The 26,393-nt window shown below is 48.5% G+C and overlaps 1 protein-coding gene across 1 annotated transcript; it reads left to right on the top strand.

Annotated features, from left to right (window-relative positions):
* Positions 1-1,353: 1,353 nt before the first annotated feature.
* LOC149325311 (thiol S-methyltransferase TMT1B-like) lies at positions 1,354-26,172 on the top strand. Its single transcript, XM_089563702.1, has 3 exons — positions 1,354-2,263; positions 20,966-21,115; positions 23,888-26,172. Exons 1-3 carry the CDS (start codon positions 1,883-1,885, stop codon positions 24,119-24,121), a joined length of 765 nt encoding a protein of 254 aa, XP_089419828.1. The 5' UTR covers positions 1,354-1,882; the 3' UTR covers positions 24,122-26,172.
* The last annotated feature ends 221 nt before the right edge of the window (positions 26,173-26,393 follow it).

Raw genomic sequence — 26,393 nt, forward strand, 5'->3', positions numbered from 1 at the left:
TTGCAGCTATTTTTTCTCTAATTCAAGCATGCACCAACTAGCCCAAAAAAAGGTGTTAATACAGTTGATTTGAGTAAGTCTTCCATCGAGAAGCAAACCATCCACCAGCTACCGCCCGCGCGCTTAACCACCGGGCATCGCCTCTATCGTCGCCTGATCCGGCTACTGATTTTAATCCGGCTATTACTTTTCGGGAGATCTCTCTCCTGTATCAAAACGCTCACGGCCGGTACCCACCCCCCTGTAAAGGCCTCAAGAAGGCAGAGGAGCGTTGGCTTCTTCGCCTCTACACCAATACTGTACTGTGCCCGGGCAGTGCTCAAACATTTCAATTCGGCCTTTTTGGGCGAGTGTCCACACTGTGGGGAAGTGTTTGCGGACACGTATCACATGATGTGGGCATGCCCTGCCAATCCTGCTTTCCCACCCCACCCCCACCCCACCCGAGAGGACTGGGAGGCTGCCCTGCTCGGCTGCTCAACTCTCCAGGACCAACGAGCCCTGGTGACAAGAGCCCGGGCCGCCGCGGAGGCCACAGGGGTCCCGGACTAGGGATCCCTCCTAGTGATTGTGAGAGGCGGGCCCTTCAGGGACGGTCCAAGCAATATCTCTCTTCTACATAGCATAAATTAATGTTTCACACCACCACCACCAGCGCATGCTGTAATATTAAATGTGTGTAAAGTCTCCGTACCATGTCTGTTTATGGTAGTGCATAAAGGCGCATAACGAGGCTCTATGCTTTCAAAATGGCACACGTAATCTGTTTTTAAGTGTCCCCTTGAATTTTCGCCATGGCTCAACTGAGCGCAGCAATCCAATACGAACATGGAAACCCAGTTTTAGAAGTGCGTTAAATTGCCTTTCCTTTCTTTTGGTACAATCATTTAATTCCGCTGCTTTACAAATCGCGATATTACTCCCGTCTACAAGCAGCACACGCGCCTTAATTAACAGCGCATGGACTGTTGGCGCTGACAAAATGTCCAAGATATACTGGAAGTGGCTCTTGACTGTACAGAAATACCACAATATATCACCAAAAAAAATATATTGATCGAAACAAACAAACAAAAAACTAAAGCTGCGTTCCGAAATTAAGCGGCGAATTTTCGCAAAATAAAAAACCGAGAAGTCCAAACCCTGGGTGTCAGCCGCAAATTGCTTCCTCGGTCCCTCTAGAGCGGTTTATGGTGCTGTTTGTTCATATGTTGTGAGCGGAGATAAAACCAAATTTGAATCTGGCGCTGCGCTGCAACAGGGGGCGCTGATATCTTTCGGAGGCTCTCCGCATCGCCGAAAGAGGCCGCCGCCGCGGAGCCGTCTGTAGAGGCCAGCTGTCTGTCGCGTCTTAATGTTGCGAGGCTACATTCAATCACGTTGACAGCACAGTTTTCATTGTGCGGCTCCACTCTTCAAAACATCATATTGCGGCCAGCCAGCAGCTGCACGAGAGCCAACATCGATCCCGCTGACAACGAGCTCTTCAAGGCCAACCAAACGTCAACTGCCCAGCAAGGAGGGCTGCAATTCCGCGTGAAGCCGGTGCCGTCCCTCAAAGCGATCGAGTAATACGACACGAGGTCGTTTCTCCAAGTGTCCCTGCTCCTTCGGCTCTTTCGAAAGCACGTCGTGCAGCATTGCGTTGCCGTCGAACGTAGCGGCCTCTCCAAACGGTGGCCGATCTCACTCGTTGCACCTGCGCTAGCGGCACCGCCCCTTTGAAATTGTGGGCGCGGCGGAGTAAATACGCCGCTCACGTGGTCTCCTTCGGCGTGCGCCCATCTGTCGTCGTTGTCGTAACAACGCTATCGTGTGCGTCCAAGAAGAAAGCTCGCGTGCGTTTGGGCGAGTGAACGTGCGCAGAACCGACTGGGCCGTGATGGAGACGAGAAGCTTGTTTCGCCGCCTCTTGGACGACGTCGTGGTGGCGTTTATCTGCGGCGTGGGTCTCCTGCTGCTGCCGATACTCATTGCGTGCTCCCGCGCGCGCCAGTGGCTCTTCGTGCGCGTGCTCGTGCTGGCGGGATGGCTGTGGCGCGACTGCTTCGAAGACGCTCGGCGAGACACGATGACCGCGCTGGACGACGTCGAGTCTCGCGACCCTGAACTGCGCGCCGATGGAGCGGTGCGACTGCTCGAGGTGGGCGCCGGTTACGGGGCTAACTTTACCATGATGCGCCGCAAGGTCAAATACTGGAACGTGGATCCCAATACGGAGTTCCAGAGTGCATTCCTGGACACCCTGAAGAAGTACCCGAAGGTGGGTGCACATATTTTTTCCTCTCTATTTCTGGGGATTGTCGATCGAAATGTAATTCATAAACGCCTTCCTGTCGCGCGTACCTTCCCCGTTACTCGTATCTTGGGTTCGAACTAGGGGCAACGCTTTAAAAGATAACCTGCGGTATAGCAACTAGCCCGCGATTATCGGCTCTATATCGCGGGTGATGCTGCAATCCGAGAACTCACTTGGGTATCGCTGCTTGTGTCGTTTCTTACTTTAGCCCATCGGATACGAAACACACTGCTAGGTATATATAGCCCCAAGCGCCTGCCTTGTAAGCTGCGATAAAAAGAGCAAGAATACCACGATTACTTGGTTCTTATTTTGTGATGCGCTTACTGCTGCAATTCAAAAGTCGGCACAGAAGCCTTTCATTTGAAGACCTACTGACCTACGTGCAACACATGCGCTGGTTTTAGAATCGAACCGAAATGTTCGTATTTTTTCTCCGGAATATTGAATCATTAAACAAGGCGTGCACTGTGCGTTGCGTGGTTACTGCGTCACCCCGTTGACCGACTGAAAACTATGAAGTGCTTGAATGTTAACTATGAGCGCTGGAATAAACTTGGGTGACTCAGTACGTTTCTTGCGCTGTATTTATTGGCATGTACGAAAGCTCTGAGCTCTCACATTGTCATTTCGGCATATCTGCCAGAGAAGTTTCACAGAGGTACGCATATATGATGCTATGTGCGTCATATCTAGCTGCTTAGTGATATAGTCTACCAATAACGTTTTTGTGTGATTTACAACTTATATATGTTAGCACAAACAAAACCCTTGTTGCAATCTTGAACTCTTCTCCTTTCGGAACCAAGACATTATACCGGGAGTTACCGGCAGTCTAGACAGCCAATTTCTGGTTGACCTTGTGGTTGGCAGCATAGCATTAGAAAAGCACCGGTAGGCCATTGTGTCATAAAAATAAGCATTCGAAGCAAACCCCTGCTGTTCTGGATACCGCCGTCTACCATGGTTCCTGCGGCCCTCTATCCGCGCTTGACCAGCCAAAATGGGGTTCACGAATGTTTTAGCCATCTTTAATGATTTCATCTTTGTAATCTATGCTTTCTGCGGTTCCGTAGCCCTTGCAGTGCTCTCTGTCACCTTTTGGCTTCCCTCCTTAGGCGGGACACACGTTTCGATGATGATGGTGATGATGTCCTCAGGCTTAATGGCGCATGCCCACGGCGGGGGATTGGCCAGGGTGCATAGCGGATACAAACGCACTCATGTACAAGGAATGGAGTTGATGCTGGGGAGACGAGCTTCGTGCAAAATATTCCGGCGTGTTGGAGAATAGGCTAAGCAATTATTCACCGATGATCGGAACAGTTTACCTTCCACTCTGGGGTTGCGCGGGAAATCCGCCCCCTCGAACCTCACTGCCTGCTCCCTCCGAGGAAGGATGGAACCAACTCCTCAGAAGGCCAGACAAGAGCATCCAACTGGCACTCGTTTCGTGGGCCCAGGAAGTCGCCCTCACCTGGGGGCCACACCAAGCACACTCGCCCTAAATCCCGACATACTATGGCAATAAAGTTGTTTCACTTTTTTTTTTCGCCGCTGCTGATGCCGTGACAGAGCAGATGTTGGAAAATTTCCAGCGCACACAGGACAGCGACAAAGAAATTTGTGCGCTGGAAATTTTCCAACATGCTGTACCAACTCGCTCGAATGTCAGTTTTACGACAGAGCAGATGTCGGCTGCGAGAATGAGCCCTTATTGTGTTGATCGGTTCGCAGCCACCCGCGGTGCTTATCTTATATTACTGAGGCACGCAAGTCAGTGCATGGCTGACAGCTGCAGAAATCATTCTAAGCATAGAACCGCTGTCGCCGCCGCCAAGTTTTTCTGTCGCATTTGTACGCAAAAGGGCACAGCGAGCAGCAAGGTTTTCAAAGTTATCCGCCTCTTTCTCTGTCGGTCGGTCGTCTGCGCCGCGTGAGAGTGCTTTTCAAAACAAAATCGCCCCCTGTTCCGAGCTTTGCGCTCCCACACCATCCCCGCCCTACCCGAGAGGACTTGAGAGGCTGCCCTGCTCGGTTGCTCCGACCTCCAGGCCCAACAAGCCCTGGTGGCTCGAGCCCGAGCCGCCACGGAAGTCACGGGGGTCCTGGACGAGGGACCGCCCCCCCCCCCCCCCCCCCCCGAATTTGTAAGGATCAGACACTTAAGGTCTGGGCCAATACCCTCTCTGTACAATAGTCTAATAAAAGTTCACCACCATCATCAGCGCGATCGACGTCAGGCTTGGTAGCATGAAAGCTACAAACGTGCTGCCAAAAGGAATTTCGATTGCATCTAATTATGCTTTCAACCACCCAAATTATTATTTACTATTAGTGTACTGTGCGATGTCAGTGCACGTTAAAGAACCCCAGGTGGTCGAAATTTCCGGAGCCCTCCACTACGGCGTCTCTCATAGCCTTAGTCGCTTTGGGACGTTAAACCCCATAAACTAAACTAGAAACTAAACTATTTACTATTAGCGTCTGGTGAGAATAGATTGGAAGCATGCCTTTTCATCTAACCATCTCCGGTTGCAAGTGGCGGAAAGCATAAACGGAGGATAATAGCAATAAGCATGGAGACTCGAAATGAGCACTAATTTTGCGCATCTTGTGCGGTATGTAGCGAGACATCGGGATTCGTCGAAAAAACCCATTTGCTTTGCACATGTAACGGCTCATAGATGCACAAATACACTGATAAGCACCATTTCCTTTTCCCGAAGTTTGGTGAAGGTAGCATGTAGTAAACCTCTTCATGTTTATGCAAAGCTTGCTGCTTCACGGAATGGAATGGTTTCGTTTTTTTTCTGTTTTGTACATCAATATTGACATCTGATAACTCGAGCGCTAGTGACAGCGGGCTTACCTTTCATTGAGTGAGAATCGGAAGAACTTGGCATAGCTTTTGGCGCCCGTGTTTTGGAACCATACTGCAGCTCAAGGCAAGGGACAGGGTCTGTGTGCCATTGTAGAGGTTCAGGCACGTTCGAAACTTGATGGCACTTCAAAAGTTCTTACATGGCGGAACTAGGATGCGCTCAAGAAACCCTGCCGCCAACGTGCTCGCATCTGTCACCAACGATAGTCCAAAATACAAAGAAAAAAATGTTTCGATGAAGGAGAAATGCCGAAGGGAAGATTGAAAGAGGAATATCTAGAGTGTCTTGAATTCAGTTCAGTTTATAAAATTACTGTGAGTGCTAAAAATGTAGCGCGAATGCAGCACGTGCAGCAATTATCCGTTTTAAAAATGGCTTTTCCTCCTCTCACCTGCTGTGGTGCAGTTGTTGAAACCGAAACTACAGTCGAAGTTTCTTACCACTGGTTAAAGCGTGAGAACATTCATTTCTTTCGAGTCCCAAACCGCAGTTACTGCAGCCAGATACGTCTGGTGCGAGCGGCTACCCCCCGTTCCCGTGTCAGCGCTAGGTTGGATAGTAGAAAGCCCATTGTTTTAATTTTTTAACCATTTTTAGCGTGATAGCGTTAGAGCGGACGTTCGGAGGAAAAGCTGAGCGAATTGTCACACTAATTGAAGATTGGTCGAGAAGGTTGTGACGTCACACGTTGAGGTGTGAAATGAAAACGACTAAAACTCAAGTTCAGTTGTGACTGTAAGGACGTAGCATGACTGAAATGTCGTTATGACGTATAAGGATGTGAATTAACTAATAAGGCTGTAAAGAAAATTGAGGTAATTAGTTGGGCGTCGAACCCATGACCCTTGGGTCTCGAGTCAGGCACGCTAACCGAAGGCCATTGAGGCATGCTCGCTCGTCTTGGTTAAAGGAGGACCTTGTGTGTCTGGACGTGTACCACGTGGTCTGGTGTCCCTACTGACGCGTGCTATTGAATGTGTGTAGTTAGAAAGAGGGACTAACTAAAGGAAGAAAGTAGCAAATAACCAGTAACGCTGTCTTGTCATTCACTTAAGGCACAGCTTGAGTGTCTTCCCAACCCCCCCCCCCCCCCCCCCCCCAATTTTTTATTCGCAGCAATTCCTTATCATTTATCCTTCCATTGGTCTAATCGTGCTTTACTTCGGGGTAAGGCCAGTGGCATTTTATTTTTCTTTCCTTTTCGTCTGCCCTAACACAGCTCCTGTTTGTTTTCTGCAACCGGCTGCTAGAGCTGCGCCCCGCGATCCGGCTAGCGCGTTAATTTTTATTGTCCTAGTGCTGACAGCGCTACGTATTATCTCACAGAAGAGCCCTCGAGGCCATCGTGTTGAACTCTTGATATCGCTTGCACGCAGGGCCGACCTGTCTTTTGTGCTTTGCTCTTGGTTTTTGTTCCCACACGTGCCGCGGCTGTTCAGTGATGTTCGGCTATTGAGGAAAAGTTTGGAACTTCCATTTGAAATTGCATGGTTTTAAGGACTGCACAGGAAGGAACGAATTTGACAGAACAGAGCGCTAGTCCTGTCCTGTCAACTTCGTTCCTTCATGTGCTGTCCGTCTGCGCTTGAAGCCAATTCCAGTAACGCACCAACTAGCCTGCAAAAACGAGATCGAACGCGCATGTCAGATCTACATTTTTAAGTTTCAATGAAAAAAAAAAAAATCCGTTTTCAAAAAAAAAAAAAAATCAGAGCCAATGTCGTGGAAGGGCCGGCTTTCCGCAATTCCGGAAACCTAAATTTTGGACCGCTGTGAAAGGAAGCAGTTGGCGCTCAGCTGGCCAGATAGTTTTCTGTCGACACTCGACGTACAGCGTAATGAAGCGATGGGTATAATTTTGGGTCCTAGGATGGGTGTCGGGTAAAAGAGGAAACCACGACACCTGTTGAAAAATGTTCGAAGTTCGTGTAATGACCCTAAAGCGTTTGCTTCTTCACGGGAAGTGGCGCTTGCAAGTTACGTAACTCTATCTCGCTTCAAGTTAACAAGGATTTGTGGCAATCGTGAAATAAGTGAGTCCGCGGTTATGATTTCGACATTCGGGGACAGTTTAAAACTGAAGTCTTGGCAGATAATGTCTAGTGATTGAAAGTTATGCCACGGAAACAGTCTTGAACGGATTGACGCTGTAGGCTCTTTGTTGGATCATGAGAGCTGTCTAATTGGGCACTTAGTATTTTTGGTGTGAAGCAGAATGAAAGAAACAAAAAACCAGTGACGAACCAGTGTTGTGTGCTGTTGTCTCTTTTCGTAATCCTGGAAAGCTAAAACATAGGAGCGCAGAGGACGGGGCGCGTGACAGAAGCTGACCAGCTGTCTTTTTCGTTACGCACTGCGCTGTTTGTTCGACAGCGACGCAGTAAAAGGGATTTTTTGTTCATGATTATGATGGCGATTTTTAATGGAGCAAGGATAGCTTTAGCCAAAGAGCGCCTAGGCACGAGGTGGTTTCTTTTCGCAAGGTGGGGTCAAAGGATCATTTTCTAAGCATTTAACCCGCGGGAGGCTGAGCACCAGGCCACACTCTAAACAGGAATACACCTGTATGGGAATAAAAAGGGAGTAAAGCTGTCCTCTAGCGCACTACCTTTATAAAAGGGGGTGTGCTAGAGGACACCTTAGTCCGTTTTCACTTCTCTCTGTTTAGAGCACAGGGGAAAGAGTGTACCGATTTTATCACAATTCTTTCTTTGTTCATTGTTTAGTGGCTGCTGCTTTTTTTCGGCGGCTTATGCGCTTCGGCTACAGCTCGCTATTTACGAGGGCCATAAACAACCACGGGCAGAGCACCACACGGCAGCACCCGCGAAAAGTTATTTTTGCGCTGCAGCTGGGTACCGAGAGCTCAAACCGTACCAGCACACCCTCGCAAGCCGGAACCGCGGTCTTCTCGCTGAACAGAGGAAGCCTCGAGTGAAACGTGCGGAGGTCTCGGGCCCTTAGCTGTAGAGCGGACTCCCCACGTGATCGGCGGTAGCGTAGAGAGCTTGGGGACCCTGGCGGAGAGGAGGAGGAGAGCGAGCGAGCGAAGCAGGCGGACGGGGCGGATAAAAAAAAAAACACTGTTCTCATACGACTGCCTTCTTGTTCGTTATCTCGAAATGGCACTTTTGAGCCTAATCAGGCTGAGAGTAATGTTTTTCGACATCGTCGGCGTGTTTCCGCTAAGAGAACGGCAACGGCCAGCCGAGCTTTTACGCAACAGCGTAAGGAGCTCGTTCTGCTGAAAACCCTGCGGCCACTGTCGTTCTGTGTCAGTCGGAAAAATCCCAGAGAATCAGAACAAAATAAAATAGCCGGCATTGCTGTTCGAATCCACACCCTCTGCATGGGAGGCGGGCACGCAGCGCGTATGTCACGAAGGAAGTTTCTTTTTTCTTTATTGTCATTGGTTTAATCATGTTAGAGGGGCACCTAGTGAACGCGTTGTGGTGTGCGTCTTAGCAACGTGTGTTTATGTGTACTGATGGTATAGTGATTAAAAATAAAATCAAATATTAATACGCTAACAGGCGTCAGAAATGGCGGTGGATAAAAAGGCGGTGTTACGGTGCTTCATTGTACTGAAACCAGAGGTGTCTATGAGTATGTAGTGGCGTAGTATGTCTTGCATAGTAACCTATAGGTAACGATTTGTAATTGGTGATAGGCAGTGTGATCGGTAACTGTGATTGTAATCGATGACCGTGATCAGCAATTGACTGCGGATTGGTAATCGTGAGATATGAGAAATGAAATGAATAAATGAGAAAAAGGAGAAGGGGCTATCGCGTCTACTTTTAAGGCGAAGCTTAAGCGTCCGCCTAATTTTTATGAGAAGAGACACTGCGGACTGCTTGCAGAGAGGCACGTAACCGGCCATGCCGTCCTCACCGTATACCCTCCCGAGCGCAACAATCTAAATTGTGACGCTCGCAACACCCGCATCTCCTCGCTCTTGTACTATAACTAAGTGGAGGATGGGATAAGAAACATACGCTGCTTTTCCAACGTGAAAAGCCGCGGCCGGCTGTTTCCCTCGGTTCATTGTTCCCGCAGATCATATCTCGGCTTCTGCTTAATCCAGCTGCACCTGGCACTCTTTTTTTCTTCTTGGCAATAGGCTATTCATTTCAATCTTTCCACGTATATATAATGGCGAGCTGTCGCAACCTCGCATTTCAGCGCCGCCTAGTTCGCTCCGCTGTAATATTGGGGTTAGCGCTGTAGTTGGAAATGCGTTCCTACACGCGCTTCAAGCGTGGTGCAAACCGGACCTCTTAGTTTGTGCCGCATGCATCGCGCCAAAACTAACTCCCTTATTGTTATCTTTTGCCCTTTTCTGGGTACCTGGACGCGATATCCTGCTGCCTGCCCATGGTTCGTCAGTAGACTGACGTGTGCTGAGTACCTAGCCGCGGTTTAGACGCGAGTGGAATCGGGGGTGGCGTTGGCCTTTCGGCCAACACCAACGCACAGCGTCGGATTATTCTGTTTTATATTCCTGATCCGAATTTTTTCTTCTGAACAGAAACGCATTATCGCGCCAGTAAGACTGGCCTCCATACGCCTTACCACGTGCGCTATCAAACAAGTGCATCACCAGAGCCGACAGTGCATGCTGCTGTCTCTTGTTTTACGCGGCTCTAGTTTCTTGCATTAAAGATCACAAAGAGCTAATGCGGCCTCCGTGGGAAACGCGTAAATAGGTGTTTCGGTAAAAATGGAGGTGCAGAAATACGGACCCCTTTCATTCCTTTTCTATATTTAGGGGGGTTTCATCTCCGCGGCCTTGTGACCTCGAGAGTACCAGAAGCTTGGAAGAACGCTAACATTATCTTAATTCATAAGAAAGGAGACGTCAAGGACTTGAAGAATTACAGACCGATCAGCTTATTGTCCGTTGCCTACAAGGCATTTACTAAGGTAATCGCTAATAGAATCAGGACAACCTTGGACTTTAGTCAACCAAATGATCAGGCAGGCTTTCGTAAAGGATACTCGACAATAGACCACATTCACACTATCAAGAAATGCGCAGAATATAACCAACCCCTATATATAGCCTTCATTGATTACGAGAAAGCATTCGACTCAGTGGAAACCTCAGCTGCCATGCAGGCATTGCGGAACCAGGGTGTGGAAGAGTGCTATGTGAAAATATTGGAAGATATTTATAACGATTGCACAGCTACTATAGTTCTCCATAAAGTCAGCAATAAAATTCCAATACGGAAAGGTGTCAGGCAGGGAGACACGATCTCGCCAATGCTCTTCACGGCCTGCTTACAGGAGGTATTCCGGGGACTGGAATGGGAAGAGTTGGGGATAAGAGTTAATGGAGAATACCTGAGTAATTTGCGATTCGCTGATGACATTGCCTTGCTAAGCCACTCAGGACAAGAACTGCAAAGCATGAGCAATCAGCTAGACAGGCAGAGTTGAACGGTGGGGCTAAGAATTAACATGCAGAAAACCAAAGTAATGTTCAATAGCCTTGCAAGGGAGCAGCAGTTCGCAATTGGTAGCGAGGTGCTAGAAGTAGTAAGAGAATATGTCTACTTAGGGCAGGTAGTGACCGCAGATCCGGATCATGAGAGGGAAATAACTAGAAGAATAAGAATGGGGTGGAGCGCGTATGGCAGGTTCTCTCAGGTCATGAATGGTAGCTTACCAATATCAATGAAGAGAAAAGTATATAACAGCTGTATCCTACCGGTACTCACCTATGGGGCAGAAACGTGGAGGCTAACAAAGAGGGTTCAGCTTAAGTTAAGAATAACGCAGCGAGCTATGGAAAGGAAAATGATAGGTGTAACGTTAAGAGATCGGAAGAGGGCGGAGTGGGTGAGGGAACAAACGCGGGTTAATGACATCCTAGTTGAAATGAAGAGGAAGAAGTGGGCTTGGGCAGGGCATGTAATGCGAAGGCAAGATAACCGCTGGTCCTTAAGGGTAACGGAGTGGATTCCAAGAGAAAGCAAACGTAGCAGGGGACGGCAGAAAGTTAGGTGGGCGGATGAGATTAAGAAGTTTGCGGGTATACAGTGGCGGCAACTAGCAAAGGACAGGGTTAATGGAGAGACATGGGAGAGGCCTTTGCCCTGCAGTGGGTGTAGTCAGGCTGATGATGATGATGATCTCCGCGGCTACTTCAGTGGGGTATCTCTGCGGCTTCAAGAAAACCGCATTATCTTACCATACCCGGGCTCTCGGCTGCTATGCCAGTGGACACGGGTTCGATCCCGGCCGTTGCCGCTGCGTTTCGATGGAGGCGAAACGCATAAGCTCTCACATGCTGTGCGATAGCAGCGCAAGTTAGAGAACCCTAGGCGGTCTAAATGAATTCGGGGCCCTCTACTGCAGCGGCCCTCATAGCCCATATGTTGCTTCGGGACGTTAAAACCCATAGTTTGCAACTTCAAATATTACACGTACGATACCATACCATACGGCACCGTACCGTAACGTACCGTACCGTACCGTACCGTACCGTAACGTAACGTAACGTAACGTAGCCACGCCCCCGCTAGATACAAAGCGCAAAGCGAGGTGCGGTCCGCCAAGTCGCACAGAAACGGCGTCTTGGGCCTAGTTCTCCGTGCGCCCGCCGCGGCGCCACTGCTCGGGGACAACTGGTCGCAGGGAAACGCCGCTATAGTGCCTAGAATATACTGGCTAGTGTGCCGAGGGCGCGCGCTCGCGTGGCCGCCGCGGTGATGCCTTCCCGAAGCCACCGCAGGGTGGCGCTGCCAGTCGCTAAGGTGCCACCGCGCAGCGTTCGCGGCCTTGGCCCGGCGATGGAAACTAACCATGCGCTGCGCTTTTCGCTACGCAGCCCAGCTTTCTCCGTGCTTTGAGAGCACTTTTGTTCAAAACCTTTCTCGACGGAAGATGAACTCAACGGCCTAACACTGTCCGTAGAAAATCATCAACCGAGATAGCGCCGCGAGACCGACGATGCGTTGCACAAGTACTATGGTTGTACCGATTTACTACCTGATCCAATCCGTAAAATTTTTATTCTTTCCACCGTACACTGAACACGCTGTACACTGTACAGCGTCACTGCACACAACCCCTGAAGTGAAAAAGAAAGGTAAATTAAATGCCGAATATCCAGCGAGAGGCCCAGCTTATCAACTTGAAACAAACACCGAAGGCTGACAGCTGTGGCCACAGTATCCCCGAAAACTTTCCGATCCGGATTCGTTGCTGATACATGGGAACTTTCGATCACGATTTTACTCGATCTGAATTCAGTTGACTGCGATCCGCGCATCTCAACCGCGACCGTAGGCTGTTGCGCGCACTGTCATGCTGTCATGCTCAACCAGCAGTATCCAGGTGGCTGGACATCGCAGCGGCGACCATTCTTAAATCGCGATAAAAAAATTTTCACCCCAAACGGATCGATAGCGATCGGAAGCGCCCGTGTGACACTGGTATTAGGAAATAGCATCCATAGCTTTTGCAAAGGTTATGACACAAGGGATTTCAGTCATACAGTCCAGTGCTACACTTCTGGACATGCTATGCCGATGTTTTTTGCAGTTCAACCGCGCGTACTGCAATTTTGATATATCAGTCAGACAATATTTAATAGCGTCGTGTATGTGCAAAAAAATCACAGGGGCTCTTTCCCAACATAGCATCTGTTTGCGATGATCGTATATGTAATGAACACATGCAGCCTGAAGAGGACTCGTTGCATTTCATTTGGAAGTTAGAACTCGCTTTATACAGAAGTAGTTTTTATGCAGGTGTCTGCGAATTTTCGTTCCATTTTTTTAAGGGAAGAAAAGGCAAGAACGAAAACAAAAAGTGATCCTATCAGTGATTCTCTTCTACAAACTGTAAAGCTGCAGCCATAATAAACAGGTAAAAATAACTGGTTACTGCTAAAAGTTTGTACAAAGTAAGCAAGGCACTGAATTATTTGTTAACTGAACAAAATATCTGAAGTTGGTCGCTCGAGAGACCGTTCATCAACAGTTATAAAGAGAAGCGCCTAGAAACAGTACACAGCCATACCATTTAAGCAAGGCAATTTACATATACAGAAAGGAAAACACTGTATTGATATTAGCAAACTAGTTGCAGTGTCTGAACTTCAACAATTTTTTTCGTTGCCTTTGTGCCTCTCTGTCTTTGTTTAGCCCTTTAACATAAAACGCAATTCTTAGCAAAACATAAAACAACAATCCACAGCCTGGTTGCTGCCTCGTGTTCGGGGCAACCAAGTTTTTGCAAGGCCACTGAACTGAAGCAACTCAAGCACGATTAGTCGCTGCAACTTTCAGTTCATTTGCTCAAATCACAGCGCAAACAAAACCAAAGAAACGCGCAGACGGAAGCTAAACACAGTGCACAACACAAGGCTTGGCTGGGCAACTGCAGCAATCCAACACCTTTACGACAGGAAGCGCCCTCTGGCGGCGAAAATTGGAAGGCAGCGCTGGCGCTGCCACCTCCTCCCATGCGGAGACCCCTCCGCTCGAGACACTAGCCAGTATTCTAGGCACTATAACGCCGCGATAGCTGCGTCGGTACGCCCGTTGCTCACTGTTTGAGGGCGTAAACAGTGCGCTTCCTAGTGCCTCATTAAAGACTGAATTTTTCAGTCGTCATTGAAAGCGCCGATTATGCCACAAATCACCGCAGCAGGTGGGAATCCCCCTTCTAGTGTACGCCTGAACGCTGTCGATAACGGCCGCCTATACTATGCACGACCGGGCCAGCGGCTCTACCTGAGGATGTAGCGTTAATGCGCCTGATGCTTTCATTATATTTTTAAGGTGAAAGCCTTTTATGGCTCATGACTCGCCAGCGTGTCCGTCCGTCCATGCGTACGCGGCAGCTGTCAATATTGGTTACTTGAAAAGTCAATAATGATAGTTAATGATGTAGTAGTAGATGTATGAACAGTAATGATGATTAGTTAATGATATCCACTAAACGCGCACACTGCGCATGCGCAGTGCCCCGTGCGCAATCCTCAGGTGGTTTAACAACGGCGCATGTGCACTGACGTCAAAAGTTTGCACAATCAATTGTCGTATCACCCAGAGCTCTCTCAGGTGCTCTCTGAACGTTGATCGAGGAAGGAAGCAGCCCGCGCGCGCTCCAATGTCGCCCGCTACGAAACGCGCTCGCGATGCCGTACGGAAGCGTTCAAGAGTAGCCAAACGATCTCCAACAGTCGCCAAGCAGAGAGCAGCGACAGAGGCGGTTAAAGGCTTTCGCCTCTTCGCACTTTAGATCGTCAAAGTGCTCCCTGATTTTTATTCACTTCTTGCTACCCCATGTAGACGGTGAATGAGACGGACACGCACAGCTGGTCACACGCAGTAAATTTCCGCTTCGTGTCACGTCGAACATTGGCTCTTATATACACAAGTTATTGCAATTTATAAAAAAGACAAAAAAAAACGATCATTATAGCTGAAGTTGTCGAACTTCATAAGCCCACCTGCAGCCGAGAAAACCATAACGTACTTGACACTTTTATTGCATGGTCATACAAGAAAGGAAGGAACCATTCACAGACGAAGAACCTTCCTTAACCCTACTTTTTGTAGTCATTCTCTGTAAAATGCAAGGAGCATATACCAGAGACCTGTCGCTTGGCACCCACTTGCTTCCTTTCCATGACAGTCCTTGGCGAGCGGTATCTTCAGCCTCGCTTCTCGACGCTGTAGTTCGGAGGTAAACACGTGATATCTCACAGTTGGGGGCTTTCTGGAGTTTGTGACGGGCAGTGGCACACAGCAGATGCGCGGCATCGTGCCCCATACACGTCACTGACCTCCACACACGCATGCACGAAAAGCCCAAAGCGTGCACGGCAGACACGAGGCAAACATTCATTCACGCGCACACGAAAAGTCCAAATCCAGCACCGCAGACGCGAGGCAAACGTGCTCACTCACGAGCACAGCAGAAAATCCAAAGAAAGCACTGCAGACATGAGTAACGTGAGTAGTAGTAGTTGTGGTTTTTATTTTGCATTGAATATGGAAGGCAAACGCGGTTTTACACGAGGCAGACGTGCTCGAACACGACGAAGCAAGGAGCGCTTCGGGAGTCCACTCCCTGGACCTGTCCCCGAACAGTGGCGCCCCCACCGAAAACAGCGGCCGCGACTGTAAACTCCGCCAGGACATGCTCACCCATTGTCGGCGGCGCGACGTGGCTGGCCGCACCTCGCTTTGCGCTTTGCATCAAGCGGCCGTGGCATAACGTAACATAACATAACATAAAAAACATAACAGAACATAACAGAACATAACATATAACATTAACATTAACATAACATAACATAACATACGACGCTTTTTTGTGCCCGCGTCAGGCGGCAGGAGGGAGCCCAGGGTCTCTGCCTTGACTGAGACGAGCGCGCACGCTTGCTGGTCTTCTGCTCCAGCTCTCTTAAGATCTGTTCCCACGAATGGTCACTCCAGCGCGCCTACAATATGAGCGGTGTTTCGTCCCTTTGGATCAAGAGTTCAGAAGTGTGGATAGCTGGAAAATTGCTTATTCATTTTGTAGAAAAAAAGAGTGAAAACCGAGACACAGGAGCAGAAGAAGGCGCATACGCACTGTCGGGGTCTTACAAGTGAGTTACAACTCAGTTACAACTCTGGACTTATAACCCTGGCTTGTGCCGACTAGTAAACACCGAATATTGCAAGCAGGCTAATTGCACCACGCAGCACCAAAGCGTTTCATCGCTTGTGATCAGGCTTTTGTTTATTCCATTCGGCTGTCCTGCGGTGGACAATATGTAGGCCAGTCTGGACGGTGTCTGAATGAAGGATTAAGAGAACAGCGTTACAAAGTTTCACAAGCTAAATCTGGTCACCTCGGTACTCACTGCCGAGATTGTAGAGAAGCAAAAAAAGAAAACAAGCAAAATAATGCTTACCACGGTGCAGGGATACCCCAGTGGTTGGAAGAAATCGTGACAAAAACATGCGATAAATAATCGAGGCTCAGAAGACTCCTAGGCTGGGAAATTCGTGTGTTTGCATCCCTTCAATTACACTTCCGGACAAGGAACTGTCAGTAGTGGGCAAAGCATATTCATGGTATATTGCTTTTGTCTTGTGCATTTGGTTCTGTTGTTGTTTATGTTATGGCGTGGACGCTCTGAATAATTTTCGCATCGTCTGTGTAGTTATGTCCGCGGTTGCCCCGAAGATACAAGGCGTTTGCGAACACAAGAACTATTTATTAGCACTCGACTCAAGCGGTGCGCGCTGGCGGCCGCTCATCGGCGCGATCCGAAGTCATCTCCCCTGTGTCCAGACACGGCTGGCTGGTGCAGACAGGAGAGGGCTCGGGGGAAAGGAGGAAGGGAACGTGGAGAGGTTCGTCGGCGCTTCGTTCACACGCGCAACCCGAACACAACACCACGGCGGGAATCGCGCACTGGCCGAGCGGTTCGTGTGTCCCCCGTCTACGCGCAAGACACAACAGTAGTGTCGATGCCGCGGAAAGGAATCCTTCAGTTGATAAGTAGGGCTTTGTTCTTCCTCATTCTGCGTCTCACTGTGTTCGTGCCTCACACTGCGCTGTTCACTTCATGGTGCATGTATGCGCATTTTTTTTTTCTGATGACTTTTACCTTTTCCAACGCTTTATCAACAGGCTGTCTAAAGCACGAGAGCGCAACTTCATGTTTAGGTATCGTTTAGTAGCTCGAGTCGTACGCTTGACGCGTCAGATTTCAGTGTACTTGACGTTGATTAAACAAGCAAATGCACCACCGTCTCAATGAAAATAAGTTCACCAAAATTTACCCGGACAGATGTGTTAGAGAAGGAAAGTCAAAGCGAAAAATTAAAGGCAGGTGTCCTGGCCAATTTACTTTTTAGGTTTTGAAGATTCTTCTTACATGATACAGAAAAAAAACTAGGTCATTATATGCATGTGGTTCTGCCGTACGTACTCTCCAAGCAACGCTGCACAGTACTGCGCTGCGCTGCTTTGTCGTCTTACTATTTTTGCCCTGTGCTCTTCTGTCGTTGGGTTCTTTCTTCGGTGTGCTGCTTTATCGCTGTGCTGTTTTCTTGTGGCGTCCTGTCTTGACGCGTGCTGCTTTTTCTCTGTGCTGTCTGTCGGCGCCACCAGCACTCCTGTTTACAACCGGCGCTAAATTTTGCCCTCTAGACGGCAGAACACGATTCGTAGTTACTTTGTCGCCTTTTACAGTAATTGCGGTACGAGGGACTGCACCGGAATTGAACGTCGTTCGTGCGGCAGTGCTGTCGTGTCTAATTACTTCCCTAGCAAAGCGTAGCTCGAGGACGGAGATTGGGACTGGTTGGAGCTTAAACTTTTTGGAAACTTCGTTTCCTTAGCTGTGAGGAAATAGCTGCTGCCATGGCTTAACAATGGCTTGTTTCTGAGATTGCATCGCGTTTGGAAGAATGAAGCGACAGTACAGATCGGTTATTTCTGATGAGATTTCGTCATGTGCACTGAACTGGACTTCCGGTTGTGTACGAACACACAAGGATACCGTTGGGTTTTGTATACGCGTGCAGATTTCGAACAGGATAATCCTGCGCTTGGGGACTGCAAGGAAATAGCTTGTCCCTCCACTGCAGCCGCGCGCACCGATTAGGTTTAGATTAAGGGTATTCTCCATACTTCCGTTCGTGGGTCGCGTGCCATTATGGATCAAGTGAGAGGTGGAAAACAAGTATAAATGAACACACAAAAATTTCGTGCTATATGCATGGTTACTTTCCTGCAGCACATAAGGTGGGAGTAATAAACCCCCTCAAAAAATGCAGCAACCGAGCAATGACGTCAACTATTGAGAGACCTCTACTACGGCACCTCTTCCTTCCTACCTTCTTCCACTCCCCCCTTCCTCCCTTCCCTTACGGCGCAGTTCAGGTGTCCACCGAGATACGTCAGACAGTTATTGCTCCATTTCCTTTCCTCAAAACCCAAATGTTCACTTTCAACTGCTTTTGAATTGTTTCCGATGGGCAGCGACATTTAGGGTGAACAGCGAGGTGCCTTATGCGGAGTTTTGAAAGTTAATTTGGTTTATAATTTTGTTCTCGTCTGCATAAATAGAAAGCCAGCAAAAAGGCAAGGCTCAGAAATGGCAGCGTATTGGCTGAAAATCAGCCCTTCGCAAGCCCTTTTTTTTTGTGTGTCAGAAACATTACCCTCTTTGAACTTCCCACGCTTTCTGATGTCTTACTTCTATCTCGACCAAACGATGCCTCATCCCTTAGGCTAGCAGTCTTCATATGCAGTAACCGTCTTGAAATCGGCCATGTTTTTTCGCCTGAATCCTGTGATGCCGATATCTGCAGACAAAGGCACACTCCTGTGCGCATTCCATTTGCAGGAATGTGAGAAACAGTGAAGCGGCAAAGACGGACTAGTGGTGAAGCAAGCGGTCCGCTTCGACGTACGCCGCCATGTTTCCCCATGCGCGTCGTCAGGACACGCTATTTCCGTAACGCATGTAACTCGTGTAACATGTAACTCCAGAATGTGTGAAAAATTTTTGTTGTGGTGCGAAACCAAATGAGACGCACCTTCCTTTCTACCGCTCGTCGCTGTTGCACTGTTGTCGTCACTGTTGTTGGTATACTAAGGCAAATTTTTGTGGAAGAAAAAAAAAAATCCTCGGGAACTAATTTATCCTCAGCAGAAATTTCAATAGCTCTGTTGATCTCTTGTACCTTTTAAAAACCGATAGGATGATTTCAGAAAACGATGGTACACGGGAAAGGTTCTTCTGCTGTGGAACCTCTTTCTACATAAATTTAACATGAGCGGTACAGGAATCACTTGGAAAGTTTGGGCGCGCGCTGGAAAATTGCGAAATTAAAAATAGTTCTAGGGGATTTTGTCATCATGCCGAAACAATTGTTTCGTCTTGCTTGAAACAGCATAATTATGTCATTGCTGGATCGCTACAACTTCTTTCAAATATATGTCACCATTCTTGCCTTAAGTGAAAATACCTTAAGTGGTCAAATGGTTTAAGGAAGTTTTTTGCAGCTGGCGTCAAATGGTTTCTACTGAAACCAACTGTTCGACCACTTGAGATCTCTTCACCTGAGCCCGATATTAATTATTACTCCCGTCATTCGCTACTTTCGTCCTTACGTACACCAGCTGCCGATTGCTTTCACTACCGTTTTCGATCTGCAGAAACGCCCCAAGCTCGTGTTCGGCGTGACAGAAACTTCGTCTTGAGCGCTCAGCGCGACAGCTGCGCTTTGCTCGAATTTTTTTTTATGCGAAGCATACTAGCCGCACAACCGAGCTCTTCCTTGCTGCGCCGCGCGCGGCCGCGTAGCTACCACTTGACCTACATCGGCGCACCACGTGATATGACGTCACAACAGCTGTGGAAGCTGGGACCACGGTGTTTGCTGGGACTCAACTCATGCGCTCGCTTGCGGACGCGCAGCCTCCACCGGCGGCCGAACTCCCGCTCCTTCCGCTAGGGACGCTGACGTCACAACAGCTGTGAAAGCTGGGGCTCAACTCGTGCGCTCGCTTGCGGACGCGCAGCCTGCGCCGGCGGTATGCTTCGCATCCTAGGCTTAACCATAAGTTAAGCCAGGCCATTTTTTTGCTTCCCGCACTGAAGTCGCTCGACAAAGGGAGTATTTTGGTGTAGGCAGCAGGTAATTTTAGCGTTCCAGCTCTCCCATACGGCAAATACGCTAACTACGGTGAGACCGCGAGGCAAACGCGAGCAAGCACGGCGCAAATGTAGCAGCGGCCATGCGTAACCGTATTGGCCGGTCGCGCGGCTGTGCTAAAACGGTATAAAGTAGAGAAATCTGTTGGCCCGCAAAATATTAGCGTTTATTAGGGGGGAGTACAGAGGCGCATTTATCGTTGGTGGAGTGCATCTGACTGTGATCTTAGAAGCAGTTGGCAACACTAGCTCCTTCACGTAATGTAGGAGTTCTTGTTCAAGAAAGCACCGGCTCATTTTGAATTACTTATACCAAGAAAAACTCTGAAATCAGCCCTCTAGGCCACGCAGGGCTGTAGAAACAATTGTCCTAACGCTTTCTCTTGCGATGCCTTCGGTTTCGCTCTATGCTACTCGGTCTGCTAAGCCGGCTAACGCCGGTCGCGCCGGAGCGATCCTGCAGTACTCTTGCGGCCGCTTGCTTGCCGGCGTTGGCTGCTATGCGATCGAGGCGGCTCCTAGCGCATGCCCGCTGCCTATAAATGAGCGCATGTGGCGGAAAGAATTGAAGACGGACGACACTACCGCTTGTGTCGTCTGTCTTCAATTCGTTCCGCCACATGCGCTCATTTGTAGTCACGCAGTACCAAGTAGCCCAGCTTTATGAGGATAAAGGTGGGCGTAGGCCAGTTTGTGAGACACAGCGACTAAAAGCCGCAGCAGACTCGGGACCGCCCTGTGTTCTTGCCTGCCTCCGTCCCGTGTCTGTTGCGGTAGCATTGCAAAAGCCACACTGCATGGTAACGTAACGTTGAGCATAACAACTAAAAACCGCAACAGACACGGGACGGAGGCAGGTGACAAAACAGGGCGGTCCCGTGTTTCTTGCGGTTTTTAGTTGTTATGCTCAGCGTTACGTTCCCACGCCATGTGGCTTTTGATGATGATGAATAGCGTCCACTGCATGTTCCTAGAATTCGTGTAAAGAGTCGTTTCCAAACAGCCGATTCCCTCTTAACTGTGGCCAGTGCTCTTGTGGTGGACGCTATTGAGGTATCTTTCATTCACCGGTCACGTGTCGCAACGCCGCAGGTGGAGATGGAGCGCTGGGTGCCCGGCTACGGCGAAGACATGCACCAGGTTCCCGACGACCACTTCGACGTGGTCCTCATTACGCACCTGCTCTGCTCCGTCAACTGCCCCGAGAAGGTGCTGCAGGAGTGTCGGCGAGTGCTCGTCAAGGTACGAAGTGTCCTTATAGCCTTATCTATAGCACTGAACAACACTACAATTCGAATTTTCTGACTTCGGATGCCGCTTTGACAAAGTGCGAGCGCCGAAATTTCTGACTAGTTCTGCGACGATAGCCCTTTGGGGTAATTCACAGTGAATACGCTGCGATGTCGATCAAAACCTGATGAAACGTCGTTCTTTTTTTGCCTAATGTTTTTGGATGAGTGACTGTTTCAGGGTTAATTATGCGCAGTTATTTCGCGACAGAAATTGTTCGGCGTTTCTTTAAACAGCGATACGTTTGTCAGTATGCATCAAACGTGCAAGGAGAGCGTACAACGACGCTCAGTTTGACTTTAAGCAAGCGGACCGTGGGTGTAGCGCTTTCTGGAGGCATGGAAGTTTCGACAAGTGTCACGCCATGCGGCACGCTCGAAAAGGAGAGGGAAATGATTCTACCATTACAGCAGTTAACACCATTCCCCACGTCGCCTGCCCTTGGCACCACCAAAGCTTTGCTGTTTTGCCGGCCTCGGCACGGACTTGTGCTGTATCATGCTTTGTGTACGACCTTAATGAGACTTTTGTAACGATGACGGAGCATGGCAGAGTGTTCAGCTGGTAAAGATGCACATTGAAAAGAAACAGCGTTAAAAAACAGAAGAACAAGAAGAAAGCTGGATACAGGACGAGCTCTGATTCCCAACTAATACTTTATTCGCAAATGTTGTCTTTTATAAAAGAAACAATCAAAGACGTGCAGGTGATCCTACAGATAAAAAAAAAAATATGAAAACCACACACAGATGCACGCGACGCTCAAGGTTATTAATAAACGCGATCCCTTTATCAGACATGCAGATTGGTGGGTTACACTTATGCAGATTTGTTCTTCCGTCGCGATGTGAAAAGCTTCAAACAGTTTCCCTGTGGACTAGTGCTTGTGGGCGTACTGTATCTGTTTGTGAGGAAACGAAGCAGTGCCCCTTTTATTTATCTTGTCGTTTACTTCGCATCCTTGACAATTAGTCACCATATTAGACAAGCCATTGCCTTTCGATAAATTATTTCTATGCTTTTGCAGTCACTTTTCAGGCATCGCCAAATCTGGCCGATGTACCGCGTTTTGCACTTTGTCCTTGGTTTTGAACATCATAAATTAAGGCCGAACGTCTAGACATGGATTTGCGAGGGCTCTCCACCGCATTCACAAGCGGTTTTACTGGCCGCAGATGCGCGTGAAAACTTAAAAGTACGTAGCCTACTGTGCCAAGTGTCAAGTGGCAAATGTCCGACTGGTGCTGCTCCTGGTATGCTTCACCCTGAGGTGCTTCCAAAAGCTCCTTTCGAGAAAGTCGGAATTTACGTGTTGGGCCCTTTCCTCCAAGTAGCACAATGACAAGCGCTGGATCCTTGTCTGCGTGGGTTATGTCAATCGTTATGCGAGACACCGCTGTTCCCGCGACTGCGGAGAACCAGGTGTCCCTTTTCAAAGCTTAATTCTGTCATCGCGCGACATGGGCCCCCGCTAGTTGTGATAAGTGACAGAAGCCACCAGTTCATCGCCGACCTCATCAAAGAACTCCTCCATTTGTCAGCATCTCATTTTAGACATTCGACCCCTTATTATCCTCAGACAAATGGTTTAACTAAGAGCACCAGCATGCTTTTCATGTGCATCGCCTCGAATCCATGTCACCACCTGTACGCACATTCGGGGAGACATTTGCGGGTAAGAAATGCATGGTTGTGTGCAGACAGACGTGCAGGTGTCCGCAAGGACAACCATGAAAGAATGACACTAAAGTCGATCACCAACACCTATTGCATTGTCTATACATAATGTAAATGCGTATCTCTTGCATTGCCAACACATAATGCATTTAGGTCTCCCTGCTGATTTTAGTGCGACAGCATTTCTTGTCGCATGAGTGGCGTTACAGGAACTGTCGGCAGAGCGTGTCCTCACGTAAATTACTCTTAGAAAAAAGAAATTTGCTGGGATTGCGGTTCCCAGCACCAGGCGGAACCCAGGCCCTCTGTGTGGCAGGTGGGCACGCAACGCATAAGCCACAAAGGGTTGTTGTTTCAAGCGTTTCAATGGTCCACTCGTCTATTTTTTGTCATGTCTACGTGGCCAATAATCTGCTAAAACCCACTGTGTGTTTCTATTGGAGTGCGCCATTGGAAAGCAGGCGTAAATCTGGCCAACCGCAAACTTGCCTCGAACGCCCCTTGGCAAGGCATGCGAAGCTTCCAATGCTGCTTTTTAATTTGTTCATGGGGTGCACTCTGAAACGTCAGGAATTGTGGCAGTCAACTTCACCGCTGGGCCTGTTGCGTGTTATGTACACTGAAATTCATTTAGCTTTGCTAGAAACACACGGTTGCTTCAGCTTCGTTATAACTAAGGTCAATTGCCCCATAACACGGGAAAATCTACGAGAGGATGAATCGGGTCGGCTTGCTAGGAATGTCGTGCAGGTTTTCATAACGAGAAGTCTTCTTATAAACACCCTCATTATAGCTTGAACAAGGGAGGGGAAAACCTCAGGTTGCTTGAGCCAACGTTTCGACAAGGGGATTTGTCTTCGTCTTCGTCTGTCGAAACGTTGGCTCAAGCAACCTGAGGTTTTCCCCTGCCTTGTTCATTTTGTGATCGCCAAGGACCATCTACCGCATCCTTTCTCTACCATGGACTCATTATAGCTTGTTTTCCATACATACAGACGGGAAAATAATATTTAGAGAAAGCACTCTCCATTCCTTTCTTCCCCTCAGGGCGGCCGCCTGCTATTCATGGAACACGTGGCGCAGCCCAAGGGAAGCCTGGGCCGGCTCCTGCAGAGCCTACTCACTCCCGTGTGGCGGATCGTCTGCTGCGGCTGTTGCCTGAACCGAGACTCGGGCGACATCATCAGGAGCGCAGGCTTCTCCGAGGTGCACATGAAGGAGACACGAGTGGAAATGCCCATCATTCTCACCCGCCATGTGTACGGCTACGCCGTTGCGTAGGCGCGCATGGCAGTGCGCCTTCGACGGAAGCCCAAGACCACGTGCCTGCCCTGGAACGGGACGCAGCCGCTTTTTTCTTAGCCGTTGCGTGCAGGGTGTAGCGAAGTTGTGCACGTGGACTATTTTGGAATTTTCTCAGGATTTACAGGTCGCAACGAAATCTAGCTCAGCGTTTTATGATTCGGTCCTGTACCGATACACTCCACATGGCCTTCCGTAGAGCAGATAATCTGAAACATCTTTCATCTCTTACAAGCCGATTTGCACAGTGTAGATGGTTTAACCAAGAAGAACTTTATGAAAAGGTGATAGTAGAGGAAAATAGGTGCCTTCCCTTCAGAATTTCTTCTCTTTCGGTCTTCTGTGCCCATTTTCAGCCTGCAACTGTTTTTGTATTTGGGTACAACTCTCGTAAAGGCGCGAACTAGTGTTAAATTTAATCCTTTGGGCGTAACATGTCGCATCTACACACAGGCAACAAGCAGGAATATACACTAGCAACATCAAAGCAGAAACTCGGCTAGCTGGTGGTTCCTTTAATAAGAAACAGTGCTGCACACGTGGATAGAGGATGAGAAACGGACAGGACGTACGTTAAATTGACAGGACGTACGTTAAATTTTAAGTGAGGTTTCTCTTCTAGAAATGGTACATACATAGCCGGGTGGCGTGTGCACTACGGCATTTTTTCAGGAAGACAAACTATCTTCCTTGTCCATGTGGCAAGCTGCTGCTAAAAAAGTTAAATTCCTTTTTTGATAAGGTAATCTAAACAGTGCTCTCGCAATTTTCAACTACCCTGCTGATTTGGAGAGCCTCACGATATATTCGCGCCCTTCCCGTGCCAAATACGCGCGTATAATCAAATGCTGCCACGAACCCGCAATACGTACAATGTATCGTGAGGAATCAACTCCTCGCAAGCGAATCAACCGCCCTGCTGTACTCTCCGAAACGGTCCTTAACGCAGCATCATGACTCCCCACATAATACTTCCCGCAGGAGAGTAGGAAACGGAACGTAATGCCCGTTTTACGAGGTGGGAATTCTAATTCGAGATCTTTGAAGCAGGCTCGCGTCTTGTTCTTATTTGACTGCGGCACACACTCGCACCAGCTTCTCAGGAGCAGTGAACGCGACATCCACGCCTCAGCTGGTGCACGTGATCTGTGGCTGCTAGCCTCGTCTTTTTCACGGGTTTTTCCAGCTCCCATAGCAGAGGTACCGCCGGCCGTGATCGTTTTTATCAGGCTTTTCATCACTGTCCAGACAACTGTTTCTGGAAGGCCTCCTTAGTTAACTGCGTCATCTGCCCCTGCAAGTTCTGCACGATTATCGGCAGGCTTGTTTGTAGAAGTAAAAACTGAAATCTGTTTAGCGTGCGTCCTATCTTTTCACTTTCTTTTTGTCCGTGTTAAGTGTTTGTTTTTTCTTAAAATGAGCTGTAAATGTTAAAAAAAATTGTGTTGCTCTCTGTTGTACAAAAAAGCTGATTTGTCATTTTGCCGACGTGTCTTCAGACCGGACAGAAACAACTATGGACTGTGCCAAAATAGACGTACGCCGGTGCACACAGTGCGAGATATGCGAGAGCGCTTATCGCCGGAAAACTCTTCTCTTATCAACTCCGACCATTCATCGCGACGGTGTAGACCTTAGTGGTATGGCAGAGTCGGCACTTTCGTTGTATTATCGTCCTTCCTCAGTCCGATGCGCCCTACTACTCTGCCCACAAATCCCTGTTTTTTATTGTGCGCATAGGGCTAATCTTCATAGTATGGCCTAAAAACGGCTCACCCTGGGCATTACAGCGCCTTCTTGTTTGCTTGCTCTCATTCTTGCAGCGACCTGAACGCCCGAAGGAATGTGCTGCAGTGGCGTTTGAAGGTTGTGTACGGCCTGAACTTTTTTACGCATTTCTTATTGTTCACAACCCTATTTTGATATATTTCTGTCTCTCCTTTTTCACTTGTTGATTTTCTGAGTTATTGTCTTTATTGCGCGGAAACTTTTTCTGTCGCGTGACTGAATAAACTTCTCCCGAAAGACTCGCTGATGCGACCAGTCAGAGTAGTTAGTGTGTTTCCGGAGAGAAATAGCTAGAGTCATAGAATATGTTGCAATAGTACCTAGACATTGTGTTCATGAAAGAAACATCTTAAAGTAGAACACGCTTAATGACTAACGTAAATATATTCCTGTAAGTTTCTACCTTATATTGAAATATCAGTGTGAGACACAATCTGACGCACGAACTTAAGAAGATACAGGC

The sequence above is a fragment of the Amblyomma mixtum genome, chromosome 10, assembly GCF_055824585.1.
Source record: "Amblyomma mixtum isolate Tamu chromosome 10, ASM5582458v1, whole genome shotgun sequence".
NCBI classification, from domain to species: domain Eukaryota; kingdom Metazoa; phylum Arthropoda; class Arachnida; order Ixodida; family Ixodidae; genus Amblyomma; species Amblyomma mixtum.

Excerpts from the sequence above, each read along its gene's own strand:
- LOC149325311 (XM_089563702.1), top strand. The coding sequence starts at position 1,883 with ATGGAGACGAGAAGCTTGTTTCGCCGCCTCTTGGACGACGTCGTGGTG. Across the intron at positions 2,264-20,965 it reads CCCTGAAGAAGTACCCGAAG|GTGGAGATGGAGCGCTGGGT; the intron begins GTGGGTGCACAT and ends GCAACGCCGCAG. Across the intron at positions 21,116-23,887 it reads GTCGGCGAGTGCTCGTCAAG|GGCGGCCGCCTGCTATTCAT; the intron begins GTACGAAGTGTC and ends TCTTCCCCTCAG.